The 27,195-nt window shown below is 34.9% G+C and overlaps 1 protein-coding gene across 1 annotated transcript in view; it reads right to left on the bottom strand.

The window, feature by feature from the left end:
- The window catches only part of Dhc16F (Dynein heavy chain at 16F), a 90,367-nt gene extending 66,427 nt beyond the window's left edge, over positions 1-23,940 (bottom strand). The window contains exons 1-18 of the mRNA XM_071590153.1: positions 23,752-23,940; positions 20,568-20,734; positions 20,167-20,393; positions 19,309-19,483; positions 18,506-18,635; positions 18,319-18,420; positions 17,825-17,974; positions 17,615-17,743; positions 16,137-16,394; positions 15,855-16,064; positions 15,482-15,694; positions 15,231-15,377; positions 11,258-11,434; positions 8,370-8,531; positions 7,225-7,374; positions 4,176-4,283; positions 2,528-2,664; positions 2,203-2,393 (exon numbers count right to left, since the gene is read on the bottom strand). Coding sequence (XP_071446254.1) covers positions 2,203-2,393; positions 2,528-2,664; positions 4,176-4,283; positions 7,225-7,374; positions 8,370-8,531; positions 11,258-11,434; positions 15,231-15,377; positions 15,482-15,694; positions 15,855-16,064; positions 16,137-16,394; positions 17,615-17,743; positions 17,825-17,974; positions 18,319-18,420; positions 18,506-18,635; positions 19,309-19,483; positions 20,167-20,393; positions 20,568-20,734; positions 23,752-23,940 — 3,022 coding nt within the window. The remainder of the gene's footprint in view (positions 1-2,202; positions 2,394-2,527; positions 2,665-4,175; positions 4,284-7,224; positions 7,375-8,369; positions 8,532-11,257; positions 11,435-15,230; positions 15,378-15,481; positions 15,695-15,854; positions 16,065-16,136; positions 16,395-17,614; positions 17,744-17,824; positions 17,975-18,318; positions 18,421-18,505; positions 18,636-19,308; positions 19,484-20,166; positions 20,394-20,567; positions 20,735-23,751) is intronic.
- Between the last annotated feature and the right edge of the window lie 3,255 nt (positions 23,941-27,195).

Genomic DNA, 27,195 nt, shown 5'->3' with positions numbered 1-27,195 from the left:
AAATGATAACGTGTTTCCCTTAAATTCCCTCTCCTTGATGTCCCTTACACCCAGTAATTTTTTCCCAAATGTCTCGCCCTCCCCTTCTTATCTCCTATCCACCTCTCCCCTACCTGGAACCACCACCAACCCCCTGTGGAGAGTCAACCGTTTGTGGCTGCCAATCTATGCTTCACCTATACCCTCTCTCACTCCCCCCTTTCTTGGTTGGGTAATATCCTCCCCCCTAACTTTCTCCTACCCCCCCATCCACACCACACCTCCTATCCACTCAAAACCCCCTCCCACCACATCCATACATATATAAATGTCAAAGAGTCCTGTATATTGTACCTGATGATGTTGACTGTTCCACGAAAGTGGTCATTTTTTCAAATGAAAATCAGTGGAACTTAGAAAGCAGCTATTATTCACTTTTCATCATGAAATTCCATCAAGCCAAACACCATAGAATTCACCTGGGTAGGGGGCTAAGTTCCTTTCCCTGTGCGATATATGATTTTCCAGATAGCTCTGGTACCCACTTGGGTGAAGCTGAGGGTGCCCAGAGTCATCCCCAGGAATCAAACATGTGCTCCCTAGTCAGTAGTCCAACACTATACCCACTGCATTACCAAATCCCCCTTAAAACATTCTAAAAATGTTAAAGCCTTTTAATATTCATACCAGCTTAAAAAATCTTAGGATTATATTGATAATAATATTTTAATTGCCCACTGTCCATACATATGATGCATCTAATATAATATATTATATATCCTATAGTGAGGTAAGCAGTAGTCCAGGAGTAGAGCGCTGGACTACTGATCAGACAGCCCCGGTTCAATTACTGGGCAAGCATCTCTGGGCATCCTCAACTCCACTCAAGCTGTGTGACTTTTTGGGTACCAGATATTCCCAGCAAAACCATAACAGGCACAGGGAAAGGAACTGGACCCCTACCCTGATGTGAGAATTTAACATGCCGTCAAGCTTAATACTGGGTGAACTCCACCATCACCTATTAATCTGACCTTTGGGTTGATTGCTGTGTTTATGGTTTCATATCATGTAGTAATAATGAAGGCATTTAGTGCCCAAAAAGTGATAAGGTGAACATTTTGCTATATCATGACACAATGGTTGCTGTATGATATTGCATAGTTTGAACAATTACCCATATTCGTTCAATGGCATTTTGTTTCACTATTACTACAAGCTAAAATGCTTTTAGTTATAGTGAATCAAGATGCCATTGAATACATATAAGAGTGTGATCAGGACAAACTGATATTGAGTGAATTGCTATAGAGTGAGGTAAATGTGCACTCAGAAAATCATAGAGCTTAGGTTCAGCTGGGAGTGCTCCCAGGCATCCCTTGGATATAAATTCGGGACTCTTTTGTCAGTAGCCAAATGCTCCACCGATTACAGCTGCCATGCCAATTGTATTATCTTGAAAAACTTTCTCAATATAGTAAATAGTTTCAACTAGAGAATAATATATACATTACAAAAAAAACCATAAACACAGTAATCAACCCGAAGGTCGGTTTGGTAGGTGATGGTAGAGTTCACCCAGTACTAAGCCCAAAAGCGAAATTCACACATCAGGGTAGGGGGGTCAGTTCCTTTCCCTATGCCGGTTATGGTTTCCCAGGACGACCTGGTAGCCAAAAAATCACATAGCTTGAGTGGAGCTGCAGGTGCCCAGAGTGCTTTACCCGGGAATCGAACCCGGGACCTTCTGGTCAGTAGTCCAATGCTCAACCCCCTGGACTACCACGACCCACAATATATACATTATTAAATTAAAAACTAAATAATAGTTACGCTAGTGGGGTTGCTTCCATGGGCGTTACTGTGATTGACAATGGAACCTGGTAATGCCACATATTAGGGCAGCTCAGCTTTCCAGGGTTCTACTAAATCCATAATTGTGATGAAGTATTTAAGATTTTTATTTTGATTAGGAAGAGTTAAACGAGGAGTTCTTGGCTGTAAAATTAGTAAAAACCTTTGGCTTTCACCATTATTTTTGCTGGATACCCGATATTTTTCCCATTACATTTATATAATATCAATTCAAAGTTAACTATATGGTGCTGTTTCTTTGTCCCATTTTCAGTTAGATAATAAGATATCCTAATTTACTGTGGAATGTTCATTTTAACTTATTTCTTACACCTTTATTAGGGTCTTAAAAAGTAAACTTTCAGTTACCTAAGTCCAATTGTAAAGCTCCCATCAAACAAAGGTAACAGCGATCAGTCAGTGGGGTGATAACCAGTCTTGGAGATGCCCCAAGATATTCATAACCATATTCAATACTTGAACTAGACATCTTAACTTGAACTGTTTCCAGGTCCATATCCCAATAATAGCGAAGTTGTTTTAACCAATCAAAGCTGGTACTAGAAAGTTGAAAAAATGACTATGAATATTTGGATGCCCTTTAGGTGCAAGCAATCAAAATTCTTGAAAACACATCAAATAAAGTGATAACCCTAACAACAGTATAACAAATAATAATATAAAAACTTCTTACACCGATGAAACTTGGTTTTGCACCATCCCAGTAATTATATCCCTAGCATGGACATCAATTGTTATTAAAGCACAAAGTACAGCACGGGCAAGTTTTGGAAGTTCTCCTCTCACAAGGGCAGCCAATTCATTCAGTTCCTAAAAATGAAATTGAAAAATTGGCTCCTTAGAGTCACAAAATTTGTTTATTATTTTCATACTCTAATTAGGTACAGATAAACTTTTTTTATTATAAAATTAATATTTTTGAATCCTATTCCAATAAGTGCATATATTTACCTAATCTCTACTATGAGGCTAAAAGCCAGCAAATGTGCATAAGTATAAACTTTGTCTTTAGGTGTGACCAGAAAATCTTTTTCACATCATTTAGTTAGAGGTAACATTAAAAAACAATAATGAATCTACCGAATTGACATTTCACTCATTTCATATTCAATGAGATCTAGGAGGCACTCAAAATTTAATAAATTTAGGAAAATAAACTTAGGATTATATCCATATTTATTAATTCCAACTCTGTCTACTGTTGGTCATGGGTCCAAACCTAAGTATGCATCCAAGGAGCTTTATGATACTAAATTTTTAAGTTGCAGTGCTTTTAGGGCTTGGCCACTTTTCAACCTAGATGGTTATGTTTATAAAATTATTTGTCATTTAGTTATTGTTCATACCATCACACAGATGAGTTGGACTATTTTCACAGAAATGGGAACATACAACAAAAATATATATGAGATGTGACTTCATAAGAGCAATTATTTATTTTGTGAAAAACAAAATACATATGACCATAGTAAAATAATGTTTAACTGTTTTATGTCTTTAACCCTTTGATGACTGTGTGGGGCAAATGAGTTACGACAATAATATTTTGTTAATACTAAAACATTTGTTTATTTGTGTGGTAGACATTCTCTGCTTCCAAAGTCTTCTGGTTTATATAATATTGAAGCAATCCCTGTCCTCATTTGAAATGCTGTCATCCTTAGCAATTTTTCTTGCTTCTGCTGACTTAACTGTGGACTGACATGACCACAGAAATATTGCCTCCTCCACTGCCAACAAGAACAATTACCTCAGGGAGTAAACTCATGGTTGCTGGGACTCCTTAATGCAACTTTGTACAACATTATGGAAATATATATGTGGTGATGCTGCCTACCTTAACACTGTACCTAATGTCACAGCAATACTTAAACCACAAATTCACTTAAATCAGATGTCTTTAAAGCCACCTATAGGTATAAATATCACATGAAAAATGTTTTATCCGATTGTATCTATTTGGCATGGTGATTCTACGAAAAGCAATAATCATTGAGCCCAACAGTAAAGCCTTAGGGGTCATCTTCAAATATAAGACCAACCATAACTTCAAGGTAACAGACCTTAAAGAGGATGCACCACTAATGTAGGATTAAAGTAGGGATACAATATAAAACTTGGATCACATCAGAAATGTTAGGTAAGCATAATCTTACCATAAAATACAGGGGCCACCATAAAATACATGTGATTACACTACAAGTTGCTTTCATGGTGGCCAAAAATACTGTTGAACGGAAAGATATGACAGAAGTAATCAGATGACTTATTACCTATCTTAGCAGTTCTAAGACTAAATTAATATTCAGGGTCATACTCACCTCAAAACTTAAGTTTTCAAATGCAGACAATTCATTTAGAGCATCTTCTGATTCTAAGACAGTATGGACATTTCTGCACCACATGATTTGAGACACAGTTAGTACTACCTAAAATGAATGATCATGAAAATGCTGTCAGAGATATGAATATCAGCCACAAGTTATAAAAAACTCAATAATACCTGCACAGGATGCTTAGCCCTCAAGTAATAAATGGAGACAGAGTTGAGGATGGACATTGGATTTCATTATTTCTCCAGAGATAAAATCTTGAGTTGCTTGACATGATCAAATTTATGGAAAGTAGTTTTGAAAGGGAAAATTCTGGCAAAGGTTGAAAATACTGATGAGAGATTTTGTTTTCTGATTTGCACTTACAATCTCACATTCAGATAAAACATCATGTCCGGATGAACTATAACAGATCTTTTGCCTCTTGATTATATTTCAAGGCAGTTTTGTATTTTAAGGATGAAAAATTTGGGATAGTTAACCACTGGTGGAAAGTTTTCGCGATAAGTCTCCATTTATAATAATCTAGCCTATCTCTGAGCCATTCAGGTGCATGAACAACTGGACTTACCACAGAAACTTTCAGGCCAGCTAGTGATAAAATATACTTTTTTAAAAATTTTTATAGTGTTAGCAAGTAAAATAGATTCACTAAGGAGAGCTTTAGAAATTACTATTTGGGTCACCTGATTTTTGGCTACCATATTCTTTACAATGCACCATCAGGTTAACATAATTTCTCTTCTAATGTCTCAGACAAAAAATTAGGATTTTGATCCATTTCAGAATGGATAAATCAAAATATCTGCAGTGAAATTGAAAGCACCTATCTACTTGTAGTCTTATACTTGTAAAAATGCTGTTTATTTCCAAATTTTCCCTTACTCATTGCACATGATCAAGCATTTGCACATGGCAAAATTACATGCATTTATTAACATGTTACATTTCCACCACAATGCACATATTATGGATTTAAATGTTAATGATAACCAATAATTGTATAACTTTTCATTGGTTATATCATATGCCAGATATGTGCTTATTTCATGGGAAAACTTATCTTTTATAAAGTCATCACTATCATGTTACAATTTTCATCAGCTATAATTCATGAAAAAAAAGGAGGAAAATCTATTTTATTCAAAGAAGAAAAAATGATAATGATATAAAGAAATGTAAGATTCACACAATGCCTTGGAGTATGCTAAAATTAGAATTAACTCTCTTGGAACTGGAATTGGAACTAATCTTTAACATCCAATTTTTTTCTCTTTTGCGGTTTTGTTTTTCATAGTTATCCGAATATAATGCAGCAAATTATGAGGTCTATCTGTACTTGCATATGCATGTGAGTAAAATGAAAACCTTAAAAAATTGTTATTTGTCGCAGATAATGGTCACATATAACTGAAATCAAAGAACACCTGACCTATTCTTTGATTCATCTGGAAAACATATCTTTTGGCAACATAAGTATCCCCTTCACCAGGTTCATTCATTCAACCAGGGAATCTTTCCTCTTTTCATTTCTTTAGATATTCCAAAGAAGTGAAATGGCTTGGAAGAAGCTCTGATTAGCAGAAGGTATGTATAAGACAATCAAAATGCAAATTACCATAGAATTTAATCACTGCTTAAAGGTATTTATTCATAATTGTAAGGGAGTGAGTGCCTGATATTTGATATTAAACCATCCATAGAACTGATCTTTAAGTGAAAATATCATTTAGTGAACCCAAGAATACTTTGATTTCATGTAGTTTATTCCAAACTATAATTTCGGATATATAATATATACACAAATATTTAAACCTTATGATGTAATGCTTAATGTGTACTTAATTAATTATGAACTGAAAATAGCTTGGCTTTTTATGACATATAATGCTAGATCTCCCATTCTCCATCTTGCCAGCATCCCATCAAACTGTCTGATAGCTAAGCATGGCAAATCTCACATCAAACTTTCACAGTCATTGTGTCTATTAGACACCAGAAAATATCAGGTTGGTCTTAAGTAGCAATTGTCTCTCCCTCCAACCACCCATGAATCTTATCCCCTGACACAACACAGAATCTTTCTTGAAATTTACTCAAAATGAGATCTCAGGAATAAACATACTTAATAACCAACTTGAAATTCTTAATAAATTCCAACTTACACCAGCTGTTATTCGGCACTTATTAAAATAATAAAAATAGTATTGACCACAGAACAGTAACACTATTTTTTTCACCCTATTCTGGTAACGTGGGGTGACAATTTTCAAAAATGCATATCTTATATCCATTATGACTATGAGAGTTTTATGGCGGCTCATTTTTTTAATTTTCTAATTTTGAATCACAAGACACATTGATTGGCATGAATTATGGAAAAGGTCCCGAGTATCAAACGTAAGCTGTTTTCTTTTGCTGCGAGATTTCAATCCACTCTGGGATGTTTTTTCATCCCAGTTACCATTCCAGGGTTAACTATAAATTTCGGATTAATCTTACACACTGCTACAGAAATGCATGCACCCTCCCTCCCATCTTCTCCAATTCCAGATTAGGCATTACATTGTTGTGAAAATGCAAGTGCTTGTAAAACCACCCACAAGCAGGAACTCTAGCACAAAATTACTAAATGTGGAAAGCAGAAAAGAAAAGAACAATGAGTAATAAGGTAATGCTAATGCTTTAGCAGAAAGAAGAAATATTTTATTGACCGATTCACCGAAATTAGGTAGTGAAAGCATGCATCACTAATGCTCGAAAAATTTTAATTTTCTCTACTCTTCACATGTCCATTTCCTAGGAATGCTGAATGTGATGAATGCCATCAGACATCTTTGTAACCACCTCAATGAGGAACAGTCTACCTGTTTGATGTCTCTCACCCATTGACCTATCATGCATGCGTAACCCTAATGGAACCAATTCTTGCCCCTGCCAGTAGAGCTCTAGTGATTATTGGATTGGGCAGGGCTTCCAACCACACAATTAAACATATAATAAAATTAGAGATAATAGAGGTTTGGGCCTACAGAACCTGGGATGGATGCCTCTGAATCCATTCATCATGGGACTTCTTCTCAGAAAAATCAATAATTGCCACTTTCATCTGTTTCTTCAGGGATAGAAACATAGCATCTTCAACTTTGAGAAGCCATTCTTCCACATTGCCTCTTGCTTTAAGACCCTGGGAAAAAATTATTATCATATTATCAACAAATAAATCTTGACGTCAACAATTCTCAGATGTAGTGAACTCTGGCTTTTAACTTAAATGGAATAATGGTATATATTCTACTGTGCCTGGCTTCACTTTGTGGAAGTATTATTTATCCATACTAAAAAGACTACTTTTTCACACATTTTTATTGTACGGTACAACGAGTTTCACCGTCTTGCGGCATCATCAAGTACAAATTTGCTTAACTTCCTAACGAGCAATTGTTCCCATCCCCCTCCACACTCCTTTCATAGAAACTAGCCTGGAAATGGAAAAACCAACCCTTCAATGCATCTGATCGCCTCCACCCATCTCAGGCCCTTCTTACACTCCCCGCCTCCACTATATACCGTTGCCACCAGGAAATTTGCCTAATTGCAACGTAATTGTGTAAATAAATAAATATCCAGAGCATATATATTCTTGCACTGTTTGTTAATAAAATTTGTACCTGATGATGCTGCAAGTCAGTGAAATGTGTAGCACCTTATAATAAAAATATGTGGAAAAGTACAGCCTTTTTAGTATGGGGAATAATTTTGCCAATTTTTTAAAGTCATCTACTTCATGTGATGAAATTTTAGTTTGCACTGAACAAAATATGTACATGCAAAAATGTTTCTGAACTGAAATTCATAAAATAGAATTACCCATTTAGGCATTTTCAAGGGATATCTCTATCTCCTGCAGCACACTCATGGATTTGCATGTCTTTTCAGAGGTTTTGGTGAATGCTTTTCCCCTTCTTCTAACCCTTGAAACATCCTTCCTCACACCCATCCTTCTCACCTGATACTTGCACCCCCTGTCACACACCTTTTTGGTGGATTCCAAAGTATTTATGCAGATATATAATTTTCCCACAGAAGGATACAATATTTTATTTAATAATTAAATATAAAATTACCTTCATCAAAATTAATGATTAGGGAATTTGTAAAATATTATGAATAAAAACAAACCGAGCCTAGGCCAACTCGTTCCCCTTCTGGAGATATCATGGCCACAATCTCAGTTGTCAATGCCACTTTACCATCAGGAGTATTAAGGGTTCCAAATTCAAGTTTAGCAATAGCATCAAAACATTTCCTTAGATGTGGCTGGACAGCATGGGGATTCTTTGTCTGAAAAAATTAAAACTTATGCATCATTGAAAAAACAGCGGTCAATTATATATTAACAACATGTAGAGCAAATAAAAAATAGCAACTGCTCCACTCAATCCATAGCTTTGTGAGAATAGATAAGAATGGCCAAGAGTATTGCCAACCGGACTCAGGTTGAAACTTTTCATAATCCATGATACACAGTTTAAATTAATCCTTAATATTAACTAAAAAAATGCATCTTTCCAAATGCCTTGTATTTAGAAAAATGTAATATCTCTATGATATACACTTTGGCTGGTGAGTGATTTTATAGTTAGAGTACAAGCATTATGGAATAATTGATAATATGAATGCTTAGATGAAAATGGCTTTCTTAGTCATTGGAATAGGTTTACTTCTATTACATAAGATATAAACTCAATTTTTAATAAAGTAGAATCTTGCAACATGTACCATTTTTAAAGGCACCCAGACTTCTGAATTTACTGAACAGTAAAACATGCAGTCCAGGGTTGACTTATGTGTAAAGGCAAACTTAATGTGGGTAGCATAACTTAATGGTGTAACAATAATAGCATAACTTAATTATATAATAATAATAGCATCACTTAGTGGAATAAAAATTTAAGATGCAAAAAATTACTCCTGTTCATTCCGTGGCTCGTTGTTAAAAAAAACAGCAAAATCTTTTATTCTGCTTCAGAGGTGGCAGATTTTTTCAGTGGTATCCCAATCCTGACTTGAGGAGCTTTGTGGAGATAACTTTAAGTAAGTATGCTGTCGGTCGGATAGGGCATTAAACTGTGGACCCCTTGGCTCCTTTCATTAACAGTATGTGAATGCCAATGTTGGAATTCACTCCACCCTTCCCCCGATCCCATCCAGCCCTAATGGTGCAAATGACCTCAGCTGTCGGTTGCCTCCCCTGATAACGACTACAACCTTTTATTCTGTCAATATTATGAAAAATATATAATGCATCTTGAGTATATACTTCCTCAATAGCTAAATTATACATCACAAAAATTAATGCTTAATAACTTTGCAGTATATTCAATGAGTATATGACTCCTACCTTTACCAAGTGGGATTCACATATCATAGCAATTAACTCAGTCAGATAGCAGTTTAATTTACAAATAAAACTACTTCGGTAACATACGCTTAGATGTGTGTGATTTATTGTCTATTTATCGGAAACCCATGAACATTCTAATGAAAGACTTACATGAATATAAAACAGTTTGAAAAATACAGTAATTAAAGGTTAGAAATATTTTTCCTGTCATAGTTTTCAAATGAGTAAGCAATTCCAGCAGAGGAGAATTCTCAAAAAATACTGATTAATACAATTCTCTTTGCAGAGCACATGCAGTACCTACATATGGAAATTCTAAGAAGCAACAGAACTTCCTGCAGGTGCTGCATTTGAATTCAGAATAAAAACTTAGCAAATAATAATAACAAACAATTATTTTTTACTTGAAGAGTTATTATTCCACTGTCACTATGTCCACATGTTTCATTTGAGGATTTTCACTACTTATCAGTCACATTTTAGCTTTTTTTCAGTCAAAATCTGCATTTTCATCACATTTCCTTCATGGTTTCCCCACTCTTGCCTCAATGAAACAAATATTGCTTTCACTCATCCAATTTGAAAACAGGTGCAAAAATAAAAAAAAACAAACATCATTGTAAATATATGAATAAACTGATGAGAACATTTGCTTCACTTTGATCTTAGCCAGAAGGCTGTGTAGTAGTGAGATCATGAAACATTAAATAGGACAATCTTATGTTTATAATTATTATTTTTCAACCACATACTAGAGCCTTTTTTACAACTGTTCACCCAAATGAAATAGGGCTTGAACTACTCGGGATGATTGTATACCAGGAAGTATTTTTTTATTAAAATTCAGAATTAACAAGGTGCAAAAATCATTTCCCTTTCCTAGGATGACGATTTTTACTGGGCAAATGACTTTAGCACTACAAAAATTCTGAATTTCAGTGCCTATTAGCAGCTGACTATGTTAAAAGTTACTGTCGCTACATCTACTGCAGTTCTTTCAATTTGCCTTTTTATATTGTTTTTTGGTTATTTTACAACTTGACTGCCTACGTATGCATAAACAAATTTTAATACTTGTTTTTGTCAAGGGTGAAAAATATTTAACTAAAAGATGAAGATCTTAATTATTTAACTGGACTGGGGCCAAGACCCTATGGAATGAATTTACAACAGAGGAAATCATACTACCAAGGAATGCCCTAACTAGAGTCCATTGTGTAAGGCTAAACTAGACAATTTTAAGGAGACAGAGTGGATTGGTTAAAATAGACAACACTACACTGAAAACAAAATGAAAATGGCAAAGAGAGTGAGTTAAAATTAATGAAGACAGGGACTTTGAAGGAATTGTTTTCAACATCAATGCATATTTTTTAAATTTGGTAAAATGTTAAAAGAGAAGATTTTGTTAACAGAATCGTTTGTAAAAAATATGGCAGAACAATTTTAATAAGTACATAGTTATCAACAAATTGATAAAGTAAAATAAGTAAATAAAATCAGAGATATACATATTTACAATATGAACTCAGGGATTTAAAAAAATCAAGTACCTAGAAAATTACTTCTTTCGCAAGTCCAGAATCACAAAATTGGCAACTATAATAGTGTGGCTTTGAAAAATTTTTTTTAATTTTCACAATAATTGAGGAAATACTCTTACCTGAGCCAAAATTTCCAGCAGTTCTTCATTGGACAAAAAGTAAAATCTTGGGAAGACAACTCTCTTGGACTCTAAATATGCCTCTAAGCATTTCATTATCTGATCCAGTAAATTATTATTCATTTCAAATAAATCCAAGAGACCAGGCTTGATGCAGGCTTGCATGGCAAGAGGGATCTGGGGGTGATATTGAAATTAACATTAAGTTATCTGTTGCGAGTTTTCTAAGAAGCCTTGGTACATCATGAAATAGCAAATATAAATCTTTGAGGAAAATCCTCAAAAATAACTTCATGCACATAACTAAACCAAAGAACTGTAAAACATGGTACACAATGACAATTATGCATGGAAAGAGTTTAGGTTTACCACTGGTATGCAAAAACACTGTATGGCTCCAAATTGCATGGCTTCTTTGCCTAAACAATTACTGACCTTATGCCATATTTTCTTTAGTTATCATTTTTTCATGCATGATTTAATGAAAATGAACCACAAGTTCTCTTGCACAGGTGGTGTAGCCATATCCCCATGCATCAATGTATCATTTTCCAATAGCATTTATGAAGACTGTCCACTATAATTTTTATTTCAATCAGTACCACATTAGAAATAAATCACTCATATCCCATCTTAATCCTTTTAACTTATCAAAAATAAATATAAATTATATTTCACATGTATGTACTAACCAGTCAACTCTAATGCCAGAGTAGTACATACACGGTCTGCTCAAAAAGAGATGAGACTTTATGAATAAATATTTGATTTTATTAGTTATCCTTCCCTTTAATCATGCTTATTTCCTTCAAAATACAGCCTTTGGCTGCCTATAATATGCTCACAACTTTTTCCCAGCTTTCAAATTCTGCCTGGAATGCTTATTTTGGGATAGCCTTCAAGTCTGCGTTAGAATTTTGTTGGATATCTTCGATAGTTTGAAATCGGCATCCTTTCAAGATGGATTTTGACTTGGGAAATAGGAAAAAGTACACTAGAGCAATAACCGGAGAGTAGGGTGGCTGGGGGATCACTGGTGTGCTGTTTTTGACCAAAACCTCAGTAACAATCAATGATGTGTGTGTCGGTGCATTGCCGTGATGAAAGCACCAAGACTTGTTCTTCCACATTTGTGGTCTCTTCCACAACATGAAATGTTTTAACCTTCTCATAAACTCTATACAGTGCTGACCATTTGGGGACATATTCATGATGAATAATCCCTTCCCTATTGAAGAAAATGATTGACATTATCTTCACATCCAATCGCGACACCCGAGCTTTTGTGGGTCATGGGGAAGATGGCCCTGTCAAGACTGGGCTTTGGTTTCTAAATCATAACCATAAACTCAAGTTTTGTCACCTGTGATGATTGTGTTTGAGAAATTTTGGTCTTCGTTTGAACAATAGAGCAGTTCCTGGCTGACAAGACGTTTTTGCCTTGGTTCATCCATTAACACTCACAGCACAAATTTGGACATGATGCCCTGCATGCCCAAAATTTTTGTGAAAATGGTGAAATATGACCCAAAACCAATGTCAACTTCATTGGCAATCTTCCTGAAAGTTATGCCTACTAAATCACTCACACATTTGACATGGGCATCGTTTGTTGACTTCAATGGTGATCCATTCCTTGGTTCCTCATCGGTCAAGGTTTGTCCAGACTGGACATGGTTGTGCCAAAGAAAACACTGTACCCAACTAATAGATTCGTTGTCAAATGCCTCTTGACTCATTGCATAAGTTTCAGTTGCACTCCTCCTGATGTTAAAACAACACAAAATTCAACGCACACATGCTACTTCTCTAACACCTTCATTCTCACCGACACAAGAATTTGTACAGCAAGTGCGTGCAAGCTCAGACAAGAATCACTGTTGTGCAGAGACACTGTTGCACTAGTCAATTTAGGGCCATGAGCAAGGCAGTGTTTTAATTCTCACAGCTGTAAGGTGTCACCTCACTGATCCTGATTCATCAAGCAGTTCAAGCACTGAAAAACCAGTCTCATCTTTTTTTGTACAGACCTTGTATGGTCAAGTTCTTATTTCACATCATATTTTCAACTCCCCAATCTCTCTTTTCTGCCATCATGGTTAGTCAATTCATCAAAGATCATCATATCAACAAAAGATACTTGTACTTCCATATTTTATTTTCTATCATTGAACTGCCATGTACTCTTGAGTTTTCAGCTAAAATTCTAACATCATGCACATTAAAAATTATTCTTCAAGAATGGTCTTCGAGCATTAGAACACAATTACCATAATATAAATTATGGATATTATCTCATTCAGTGTATTTATTTCAATTTCATGAGTGTCAATCCCTGGATTTAATAGAATTTTTATTAACAATTAGCTGAATTGGGGCTGCAGGCCTAATGATGGTTCTCCTTAGGCTACTCTTAATTTAGCACCTAACCTTGACCCTTTGGTAGTAAGTACATTCATACGTGTAGAAATAAATGACATCATTACTCCTTCCCACCATAATTAGCCTTAATTAGTAGTAGTAGTTTTGAGGGGAGGCGACCGACAGCTAAGGTCATTTGCGCCATAGGGGATGGACGGGAAAGGATGAAGGGTGGAGAGAAACCCGGCGTCGGCATTAGCCTACTCTTTACGAAAGGCGCCAAGGGGTCCTCAGCTTAACGTCCCATCCGACAGACGGCGCACTCACTCAAAGTGCCCTCCACAAAGCACCTCAAGTATGGATCGAGATACCTCTGAAAAATATTCAACACCGCCGGGATTTGAACCCGTGCCCTCAGGGTGGGAAGCCAGTACGTTAGCCCTCTCACCATCTCGATTCCCAAATTAGCCTTAATTATCATAGCCCAATCACAGCATCAATAATGTAGTAGTTATAATTCAAGGAAACTATTATGATATTGGTGGGTCGCAGTGGTCCAGGGGGTAGAGCATTTGACTACTGACCGGAGGGTCCCAGGTTCGATTCCCCATCAATTCTCCGGTCACCTGCTGCTCCACTCAAGCTACGTGATTTTTTGGGTACCAGATCTTCCTGGGAAACCATAACCGGCACAGGGAAAGGAACTGGCCCCCCTGTCCTGATGTGTGAATTTCACATGCCGTTGGGCTTAGTACTGGGTGAACTCCACCATCACCTACCAAACTGACCTTCAGGTTGATTACTGTGTTTATGTTTTTCTTTATCTCATTCAAAAATGTAAGTGCTCAAAGGAAATGATGGTCTATCCATTATTAGATTCCTGGGGTAGCACTTGACTAACTTTCAACTCAACATAATATATTATTGGGTAAAATCATTTTAGATTTGTTTGAGAAAATATCATCTACTTTTTGAAAACAAGTTGTTCTTGATGTATAAAATCCTGGAATTATTCAGCACATATTGAGAACTGAAAAACATTTAGCTGTTGTTCGTTGTCACAACTTTTTAGTGATGTTACATTTTTCATACAACCTATCATCCCTAGATCCAAGATCAAAGTCTTCATCCATGTGTGGACTGGAAATCAGGATCACATTGTTTCTTTATTTTTGGAATACAAAAGACACTGGTACCCACCTTCCACATTCTGATTTGATTGGTCTGCCCTTAATTATTACCTTTCCTTAGTCTGATAGTATTAATTACATAGAACATGGTGTGTACCAGCACCATTTTTTGGAGAAGATTATTTAATAAAACTCTACAAGTTAGAAGAAAAATTTATGAGGTAGAATGAATGATCATGGTGTAGTTTTCAGACAGAATGTGCAAATGCTTAAGTACTTTAATGTTTGAAGAACTTAAACACTACTAAAATCAACTAAGGAAGTGCAAGGAAGATACCTGGAGGAATAAATTCTCACATAAAACAATCCATTCTCCATGGCTTGTTTAAATATGAAAGACTATCTCAGAGATGCTATGAATAGGATCAATTAAATAATATTTTGAAAATGCAAAGCTGAACAAATAATTTAAAACAAAGTACCTTTGCTGCATTCCTCATTATTTCTTTCCATGACTTATCCACTACCAGGAACATTTTTGATTCAGCTGGCAACTGACGCTGTATATCAGGAGCAGAAAATATGGACTCTAGATACAGCCAACTTTGTTGGCAATTTAGCCATTCCTCCTACAGAGATCAGTAAGAATTTAGAAAAATTAAAATAAAACTAAATCGCCAGCACAGTAAATTATTTATTTAAAATTAGTCACAGAACTATTTGAGTTACCTACCAGTGTCTTGGAGAATAAATCTAACTTGTTGGTCCACTCTTCTACTCGGAATTTCAAAGGGCCTACATGCTTAGAGCTTGCAATGGTACTGATATTAATGTGACTTTCATCCAAAACAGCTTGAATTTCCTCTACTCCTCCTAATATATATACATCTTTGGTGTCTTTATACGGCAAAACATTAAACTCCAATGACTTCCATGCATCTTCTACCTAATTTCAAGGAAAAAAATAGGCATTTCTAAAGTCCAATGCTAAAGATAATCTGTGAAATGAACTTATCCTAAAGCAGTAGCAGTATTCATGGCATGGTTATTAATCCATTCCATGTGCAATGAAATTATGCCCTAAAGATATAATTTTCACTTGATACCTTCTTCAAAATTCCTTCCAAACTAGCCTCTGAGCTGGCCTGACCAGATATTTCTTCCAGCTCAGTTTTTTTACTAAATGCATTCAACTCTTCCAGTAATAGCAAGGTGATAGTTTCTTCAGGTCTAAACTTGTAGTCCAAAACATTTTCTACTTTTATCCAATGACGAGACTTCAGAGCTGGATTTCTCAAGTTGGATATTACTGGGAGCTAAAAAACCAGAGTGTAAGAGTTGAAAATATATTCATCATGTCATATTACTTATATTTAATACCATCATACCTTATCTTTCATTTTTTCAACATTAGCCCTTAGTTTTGGAACAATCAAATTCTCAGGTAAGCCTTTCTCAAACTGTTGGACATGCTTCAAGTGCTTGTATGTTATGGTGGATATTTCTTCAGGGTCCAAACAGTGGAAATCTTGACTGCTCCACTGATCAGTTCGCGTATTCCATTCATCAACACTACTCCATAAAAGTTGACGAAGGTGAACATCATTAATAGCTTCATCCAAAACATCATACTTTGTTACTTCAACCTGTACATACAGAAATAAGAATAATTGTATTGGACATCAGTAAAAGAACTCTGTGATGAAATGTTGACAAATTTTTGCGTATATATTTTTATCACAGAATGACTCAAGTTTCACAGTGGGCATTCAGATTTCTGTGCATTACCTGATGATAATGCAAAACAAGGAAATCTTGTTTAGTATATTCAATCGTTTTAATAGAAGACAAAGTGAGCATATTCTTATTAATGCAAATAAATGAATTGAGGTGACATAAAATTTGCACATCTTTCCCAAATTCACAAATAAATTAAAGAGCATTAACAATTTCTTTTGAACAAAAGAGGCCTTGAACATAAATTTTACCCAGGTGACATTCATGGGAGAGTGGACCATCCAGAATTGGTAGTTTGACATCATACAAACATCGCTGTGCCTACACTCTCATGAGACTCAACATTCTTTGTGGTGGAGACACCAAAATCACCAGCCCTAAACCACCAAGATTTCTTGTGAGATATATTCTGGCAATGGAAGACTTGGGGTGAAGAGTACAATACATTGTCTTGATTTCTGTCATCATCAAGTCAATGTTTTCTAGCTTAATAGATTTTGCTTCTGGCAACCAAAGGTGTAAAGCAGTATCAGAACTGCAAATTTAACTGTAATGAGAACTTTGTACCTGACACAAAGATTCAATTGCATCTGAGAGTCTAGTTAAATTTGATGGGGGTCTTTCCTTCACAATTATTACCACCTGCATTCAATGCTGGGGAATACCCAGATACAAATACATATTTTTCAAAATAACACTTACAAAATACAACACAAATAACGTTGTAGTCAATGAGTGGAATGCCTTCCTTGTTTCCCTATATACTGACAAAAAGTGTCACTAAGTTAACATGAAAAAGAGTGCTTTGTTAACATGTAACAGGGAAATCGAGATAATATGTGTGTTTAAATGAAATAAAGGGTTTGGATAGATGCCAAGAAGTTCAAAAATGTGTGAACTTATTGGCATCTATCAAAACCCTTAACCCACCAATTTCAAAGTCCTGGGCAATTAAATAATTAAATTCTTACTACAAAAGGAAAACCTTTTTGCATAATGGAATGACTGCAATACATTATCAGCCAATATCAGGATATCAGCCAATTTGGGGAAAGATGGCATCAAGGTTTTGTATTGCATCCATTCAAGGAATATTTGTAACCAGAGTAATGCTAATGAAAATCATTACCTTAATTGTTTTTTGATAACCCTTGAATTCATTTGCCTTCCTTTTGCATTCTATAAGTTTTTCATTCAGCTCATTCAACATTAATTTCACTTCTTCAGGATTGGAGGTGATGTCAATAAGCATAGGTTGCTATAAATAAAAAAATAATGTCTGAGAAAAGATTTTTTAAGAAGATAACAATATACAGAATGAATTTTAATTTTTCCTTACCATAATAGCCACTTTCAAGTCAACCACTTCACTTATTAGATCCATTATATCTCTGTTAAGTTGATCATTGAACTGAAGAACTATTTTTCCTTTCTCACCTATTTTTGCATCAACCATATTACGGAAACTGGCTAATGTTACACCAAAACTCTGTCAAGAAAAATTCAGTTGATTATCATTGTAAAACAAGATTCAGTTTTGATTGCCATATATATTTATGTACCTATGATAAACATTGACATAATATTGCAACTGGAGATAGATGAATATATTTATGCCATATCAAAAACTAGTACTTAAACACTATACAAAATTTATTACGGATAATTGGCATTTGCACTGAAAAATATCATGCTACTGGATGTAAGCTGGCAGAGTTTTGGAAAAAACTCAGAATGCATACATCTCAAGAATGAATTTTACCCATTAACATATTGTTTTGTTGTATAGGATAAAATTAAACTAAATATTATTTTCATTATTATATACCATACCGCATAATTAGCTAGATCATCAGCTGAACAAGGAACTTCAAAATCTTCAATTATATCATAAATTTCTTTTGCATACTCCATCTCATGCTCCATATCATCAACCTATAGTAAAATAAGGAAGGTGATTCTGATATCTCCTTTGGCACTCTTCTGGATGCTTACATGCAAAAAAATATATTCTACATACCCTTATCAATTCTTTGTCCAAAAATTCTAAATACTCCACATAATCAACAGTGGTTTTTGGCGGAACATCTAAGTAGGCTATTGCATCCATTACTTCAGATGTCAAAGAATCAATTTTAGTCTTACCAATCCTGAAATTGATTTTAATGACATTAGTGCGAGTGTGGGTGAGTGTGTATGTATAAGACCTGTCCAGAAAGGATCCCGCCATTCAATATGTATTTTGAAAAAAATAGCCAACCTATAACAATAAAGACTTAGTCCCCTTCAAATTACTCCCCTTGGAACCTCAAACACTTATCCCAGCATTTCCTTCACCTTTAAAACAACCACCAAAGTCCTCATTTGGAATGCCCATTTGCTGCCTCCTCACATTCTCTTTTATCGCGTCAACATCAAGAATTTTGTGCTTCAGTTGTAGGGGACTTGCTCCAAGCCACAAATGATGACCCAGGTTCTATAAAAAAATATCATAACTGAAGAGGAGTCATAGGTCTAGGCTCTGATCCTGAAACAAAAGCCTATTCTTCCCAACAGTTGGGTGTTGCAATAAAGGAGAACGTGACGGTACAGGTGAAGGCCATTCCAAAAAAGGACTTTGCCGATTGCTTTAGAAAATGGGAAGAGATGCTGGAATAGGTGTGTCAGGTCCCAAGGGGAGTAATTTGAAGGGGACTAAGTTCTTATTGTTCTGGGCAGGCTATTTTTCTCAAAATATTGCTTGGCTGGATAGTTCCCGGAAAGACCACCTCATATATAATATGCACAAGTATTGAATCAGTTATCACTAAAAGTAAATTTTACCATTGTAAAACACTATTTACTGCCTCTAACAATCTTTGAGGAGATGGTACAGTGATCTTTTTGAAAGTTTCAAACTTAAGGAGAAATATACCAATGTGTTGATGGTCTTCAGTAGCTTCCAAAATAGCCTGTTGTTCATTTATATTGCTAAGCATATCCTTAAAAAACTCAGGTTCTTTATGCAAAAAAGAAAAGAAGGATATTATGATTAGTATATGTTGTGTTGATTCAATAATTTTATGAAATTATGGTACCTAAATGCGTACTAAACATAATTAACACATCATGATTTCACATAGTTAGCAACAATAAAATATGTTCTCTAGGGAGCACGATAGGGTTGTCCCTTACCATGTTTTGCAAGATATATGCGGAGCAAATGGCAAGGGATCCATGATAACCTTACTACAAAAAATGGCACATCTATGCAATCTCCAGATATTTATATATTATCAATTAATATTATATTGTTTATCTTATTTCATTCAGTCTTGAATTTTAGATGTGACCTTTATTTTATATTTTATTTGAAAAATGTCAAAGGAGTACAAGAAAATTTCCAGACTTCTCCATACTCAAAAAATTTCATTATGTTGCATTTCAAGTTGATCATATAATCACAGTACTTGGTGCCATTATTTAGCAGACAGTTGTGGATAAAAACTGCTACTACCACTGCATATATTTTTAGGATTGAAAATTGGTGTTTTTCCACTATTACTACATTTTCCTTGCTCCACAATAAACTGAATGGGGGGAAATAAGGACAAGTGGCTCAATCACATCTTTACTTCCTTTCCAAAAAAACAGCCAGCATGCACGTGGCTATATAGTGTTTTAAAAAACAGTAATTTCTACCTCTCTGCTCTTTAATATCCTCATATTGGGTTTTTTCATTTTCTGCAAAAAACTGTCTTATCAAGTCATACTTGGCCAATAACTCATTTGCACAATCAAAATTCAGTTTCAGAAGGGAGTCGATTCTGTTTCTTAATTCACGTAATCTGTCATCATTTTTTAAGATATTTTCTAGGCATGGTCCTTGTCCTATAAGCCGTTCTTCTAATTTGCCATTTATCATTGGCCTGAAACAGAGGATTGCTAAAGGATCATTGAATTCAAAAGTATGGCAAAACAAAACTGTAAGAGATGCAATGTACTAAAGCTTAAAAAAGAAATAAAATCCTTCAAATCAATTAGTGCGAATTATTTATAAATGTAGGGAATCAAGCTTTTTATACATATAAATATATACTTACTGTGTGTATGGTTCAGAAATTGGATTATTTAACAAAGGTTTAATACTCGTGACAGTTTCAGCCCATTTATCTATTACCATATTTATTTTGGCAGAAAAATCTTCTTTGGATGGCACCAAATAAACGGATGAAGAATCTAACAACACATCCACTTCAAATAATGGTTGCTGAAAAAGTTTGATGGAGATAAAGGAATTTCAATGAAAAGGACTTAATTTATTCATTTGACCGAATATCTATGACCAGCATGAGAATATATTTAATAAATTCTACACTAATTCTGGCCATCTAAAGATTGCACACGGGAAAATTAGGGAAGAGAATGAATTAAAACACCCCAAAAACTAATTGATGGAAAAATTTGTGATTATCAAGACATGATCGAGTGTATAACAGAGTAAGGATAAAAGTATCATACAAAAAGAAATACCTTTTATCATATGTAAATTAACTAGGCTGGAGTAATGAGGATACTTAACTATTTTTGAGTACATGGAACAATCTATGAGAAAGCAATAAGCTAATAAATGGATGGCACTTTAGCAACAAAATTTACTGCAAAATTTTATTTGACATTATTATGTATTATTAGTTTTGGTACTCTACTGATTAAGGTAGGTTTTCAATGGGTAGAGACCTTAAAATGTCACAAAGATACATTTCTTCACATCTCTTAACAGAACACAACCTAACATCTGACACTACAATAAGCCCCTCTTCAATTCTGCATACTTCTTCCCTACCTTCCATCCAACATGCCTATTCAATTTCTACACCTTCCTTGTTTGCCCAACATTCTACCCTCTATCACAGCCTTCAACCTTCCGTTTTAAATTTAAACATAAGAGTACAGGGGTATGGTTTCCCAGGAAGATCCAGTACAGAAAAAATCACACAGCTTGGGTGAAGCTGAGGGAGCCCAGAGGCATCCCAGGGTATTGGACCCAAGCCCTCCAGTCAGTAGTCTAGTGCTCTTACCACTGGACTACCAATCCCATTCAGTTGTTGGCAACATGGTGAAATATTTCTGAAAGTGTTTCCAAAAACATAAATGCTCACATAGCAGTACGTACTTTGTTTGGATTTAATCTACACCCGTTAGACCTGAATTGGTGTACCAGATAAGAAAGAAAAGCACTTCAAGTGGCTATAAAGTTGCATTCAAGTTGTAATAAAAGACTTTTTATTCTTCTAAAGTCTTAGTTACGCAGGACAACATGTTGTATTACACTGACATAATGTATTTTTCTAATATTAATTTTATGCATGAATTTTAATGTAACATCTTTTAATATTGAAATTAAATTTGATGTTTCAGCAACTCAATAATTAATGAGTATAGTATTTCCTGGCCCATAACAAACTTTTTTTACTCCAAAATATGCTCTAAAATCAGCCTGTCTTATGGACCAAGGGTATATGGGTTTAACTTCGACAAAAAAGACTTACTATTAAGTCTTTTTTCCCACATCAGGCATAGAAAATGGTTGCTTTTATTTTACATTTCCATTATAACCTTGTTTAGAATCAGGAGTAAGCAACAAAGCTTTAATATTTCAGTGAAAGTACTTCCTGAAAAATTTCACAATTAAATTATAAATATACTCAATTCAGCACATTTAGTTTCATCGCACATGTGGAGCTTCTGTGAAATTAAAATTCCATTGGACTAACAGGGATGTTGTCCCTCTACTAACACATACATATATTGCATCTCCCCTGATAAACTAGGTGTCTACAGGCATTCAAACTTTTAAAGTGTGAGAGAGTCATAGAAAATGGTTTCTTTCAATACAAATGTCGATAATATCAAAATAGCAACAGAAACTAAGCATCATACGATATGTTAAAATGATAATAACCTCATGGGGTCTTAAGAGAGAAGATTGTCATACAGTATCGCATTTAAACTTGAATTCATTAATTATGCTTCAGAACATGGAAACAAGGCAGCTGAAAGACATTTTGGCCCAGTGACGTGGAATTTCTGGGAATCTACAATTAATAACCATTGACATGTGTAGCAAATAATTTTTGATTTAAAAATTCAATTTTATTTGTATTAAGCATTAACATCAGAATACTTTGATCCTTTTCTGCCTGGTCCAAGTATTTTTTGTAAACTATAATCTGAAAAATTAGGGAGTGCCTTATGCATCTCATGGACCAAGAAATATTGTAGTTATTATTAATTATTGTCATTAACATATACTCTCCTTGTTATATATAAATGATGAAAGGTTAGAAAAAAGTTAATATACTTCATATTTATATTGATTCAGTACAGCAGTTTCTATGAGAGCATTACATTTATAGTTCAATGTGAGCATTTATGTTTTTTGGAAACACTTTCATAAATATTTCTCCATATTACTGACAACTGAATGGGATGTGCTATTCCTGTCAGTAGAGCATTGGACTACTAACTGCAAGGCCAGTGTTCAGCTCCAAGGGATGCCTCTGCCCACCCTCAGCTTCACCCAAACTGTGTGACTTTCTGGGTATCAGATCTTCATGGGAAACAATAGGTGGCACAGAAAAATGAAGTGATCCCCCTACCCTGTTGATTTAATTTCAAATGCTGTTGGGCTTATCAGTAAGGGAGCTCTACCCTCACGTATCAAATTGACCTTCAGTTTGATAAGAGTGGTTTTTTGGTTTTACTGACTGAATGATAGAAATTGAAAAATATTAATAATATGATTCTTTGATTCATCGTCTAACGCTACACATCTATTTCTCTGTAAAGGATGTTAATTCAGGTTTCCTATTCTGAATAAAAACTATGTTTTACATGGAAATGGGATGTGATAATAACATTTTTTAAAGGATGGATTTTACATGGGTGGGATTGTATCTATACTGGTCTAACTTCAAAACAATATTGTTAATGGGCATGTAATGCAAGTAGCCCCCTTGCACAATGCAAATGCTCCCCAGAACTTCAACTGGGTAGCTAGCCATGTTAATGAAGATGAACCTTTCACTTCTTTTACTTTGAGGGAGATCATGGCATAGAGCAACAGAGAAAACAACTCATAATTTGCTATTCTCACCTAAAATACCTCCAAAAATGCAGAAATAACAACATTAAAAATTATGCTACAATATAATGCATCCAATAAACCTTTAATATGGACAATTGGAGAAGGACAACAGGAAAAGAAATTAATGCATTTATTACCAATTCAGAGGCATCCTTCTGTTTTTCTGAAACAGGTTTATCAGCTAACTCCCCATAAGCATCCTGTTTTGTTTTATCAGAATTATTCTCACTATGTTCAGCACTTCCATTATCTCTATTTTCCATTAAATTCACTGAATGGTTTTGCAGAGTATTGACAATTTCATCCAATGAGTTCACCATAATCATTACTAGCAAGTTTACCAGGTAATAGTCTGTTAGATTAATAAAACTGAAAAGTAAAATTACATTCTCTTTTATTTTGTAGGCACTAATTGTATGATGATATGCACTGTAATGAAAAAATAAGGTTAGTTGTGTTCTCTCTAATTAAATTAGATTATATACATTCACATATATCTGCATATACTTTTTCATCCTAAACTTACTTTGCGGGTCATCACTAGGTCATGTACATGAGGAGATAGAATACTGGCTATTATTTAAGCATTAGAGTGAAACTGAAAACATTTCATCAATAAAGGCTTTTTAGTGAGGGAGTCAACAAAAAAGCTCAACTGCTTACTTATTCAAAGAGTTCTAATCCATTACCTACATTTTACTATATGTGCATATTTGCCAGATGGCATATTTATAAATTAACTTAACTAAAGCCAAAAAAGATGAAATCTCAGTTCAACAACTGAATTCAGCCACTTATTCTGTACGGAAAAATTTTCATTTGATTTATTCTACTTGAAATAATTATAACTATAGCAATATGATATCAGAAATATCTCAAGGGAAAATCCTTCAGGATATTGAATAATAATAATACATTTATTTGTCCCGAGATTTTTTGCATATTCATACCTACACAAATATAGGACATGTCATATATAAATTTCACAATTTTAGAAGAGATACAATATACACTAGTATTTGGGTCGTGGTAGTCCAGAGGGTAGAGCGTTGGACTGCTGACTGCTGCTGGAGGGTCCCGGGTTCGATTCCCAGGCAAGGCATTCTGGGCACCTACAGCTCCACCCAAACTAAAGTGATTTTTCGGGTACCAGGTCTTCCTGGGAAACCATAACCGGCACAGGGAAAGGAACTGGCCCCCCTACCCTGATGTGTGAATTTTCACACGCCGTATTGGGCTTAGTACTGGGTGATCTCTAGCATCACCTACTAAACCGACCTTCGGGTTGATTACTATGTCTATGGTTTTTTTTATGCACTAGTATAATTACATATTAATTGGTTAGGCCGGAATTGATGTGTAGCGACAATTCCAGGTTTTCATTTACAGAATAGAACATATTTTTTAATAGGTTGAACAGCTTTTTCTTGAAAATAGGTACTTTTATTTCATATTTGATTTCAAGGGGAAGTTTATTAAATAACCTTAAGCCCATTGCTTTGGGTCCATGAGCAGTATGGTATGTTCTGAAAAATGGCTGGTGCAGGTCATTGCAGACCCTTATATAGTGACTATGGTAATTGTGGTGGGACTTGTACTGAGAAATATTACCCTTCGCATGCAAGATGGCATTAAATATATATATCTGAAAGGTACTGGTAATAAACCAAGTCTTTTGAAGAGAGGTTTACATGGTACATCAACACACTGAAATAATGAATAATCACATCTTTAAAGATTGCAGAGATTTTAGTTATCAACTACCAAACAAAAGATTTTCTACCCAGAATTTTCTATTTTCAAAACCTTCGCAGTGTATGTGGGGCTGTTTAACAGTTAATGTGCTGTGCCTTTGAAAAATCAAAGCCTTGCCAAAATTTCTAATGACTGTCATCACCTTCCAACCAGTCACTTTTAGGAAACAATAAATTGACCCCAATGCTCGAACCACCAAATAAACTTTGCTTTGGGGTAGTGTTCAGATTTTCGTTTGAATTCTCCTTGATCATCTTAATATTTTCAAAGATGGAAGAAAGTGCAACAACTCAAAAATTAGTTTAGCATTACAGTGCTATAGAAGGATAAAGATGAGATGAGAAAATTGGAGAGACTGTGCTGAAGGCAGAACCAATAACTTGAGCAAAGGAAGTTTTACTGACATAAGAATTGAGATAAGATGAAGTAGCTGGCTTCTAAAATCATCCATGGTACCACAACCATGAACACCACACCCAAATGCCAAACATTCATTGAGTTTGGAGAGTGACTTCTGCACCAATTATTTTAGGATCTATGCATGTTTCTAGATGTGAGGCATGGAAAATTGTCAAAATCTTACACCATAGGAAACTCAAATCACACAAGTGGCAAAAGAAAACTATTCTATCCTTTAAGGCATCAGGGCAAGAATGAAAGCAAGCATGATGAAATGTTAACAGAAAAGGGTGCTAGAAAGTGTGAGCCCTGATGCCTGTTTCTCAAAGCAACAAGTCAGTTTACAGGTGCTTGTTATTTGTATGTATTGTAGAATATACAGAAAGCTGATTGTAGTAAAAGTTGTTATTTGCCTAAATTACACCGTATGTGAACTTTAGTTTTATATTGCACTTTTGATATTTAGATATAGCTTTTGGAAAATTTGTGAATCATTTTTTAGCCTTGAGAAACTGACCCTGGACTTGAATGCATACTCCTACCATGCCCCTACATTTGTCCTAAGATTCAGAAGAATAATATGCTCTTCGGACCCATACTGGAAGGTCTGAGGTAAAAGAGAAACTATGACTTGAGTAAGAACCACATCCTCATTTTTTACAGCAACTTTAGGGAAAATAGCTATGTATATATGTATTTATTATTAAATATTTATGGGTTCATATGTTATAAAGTCATGGCTTAATCTGATGATTAATAGTGCAAAAACCACTCAAAGATGGCACAAGCTATAATACCTTTAAGGCTCTTGGTCAATCATTATGACTGGAGACTTATGATGAGGATGTGAAGAAAGATCTCAGGAGAGAATGAGGAGCAGAGAGAGTTTTTATGGAAAATAATTGGTAGTGTCAGTAGGAGAAGGAAGTTGATGAAAATTATCACATTGCATTGCATTGCTAAGAGAAATCAGAGAATTAGCCAGATACAGTGAAAAAAATCATCAACCACCTTACTTTGAAAGTACTGAAATGTTGGCAAGCACATTTGAGGACAGAGTAGTGGTCCACTTTTGAAAATACCATCAAAAGAGGGCTGCATGGAAAAAATTAGTGATTTTTTTAAAGACAAAATCATTCAGTTAAATCTGTCATTAAAAGAAAATAATTTTTTTATTAGAGACGATATTGTTCGGAATTTTTAATCATAGTTCTTCCATTGAAGATGATTTATTAAATCTATAGTTTCCACTAGTAGGCCATCTTAGGAGCATCTATTTCATTACAATGGGACACTTCAACTAGAGCAGGAATGATATGGGAGAACTACAGGGGGCACGTGAGTTACTAAAATGAAACAATAAACTTTTGCTACACTCAAGAGTCCTTCATGAAAGTAGAATGTTCAGTTGCTTGTTTTAACCATCT

This window comes from Hetaerina americana, unplaced genomic scaffold (assembly GCF_022747635.1).
Source record: "Hetaerina americana unplaced genomic scaffold, ioHetAmer1.1.p SCAF_4, whole genome shotgun sequence".
Lineage (NCBI taxonomy): Eukaryota > Metazoa > Arthropoda > Insecta > Odonata > Calopterygidae > Hetaerina > Hetaerina americana.
The sequence above is the reverse complement of the archived record's forward strand: the minus strand, read 5'-3'. Positions and strand labels throughout refer to the sequence as shown.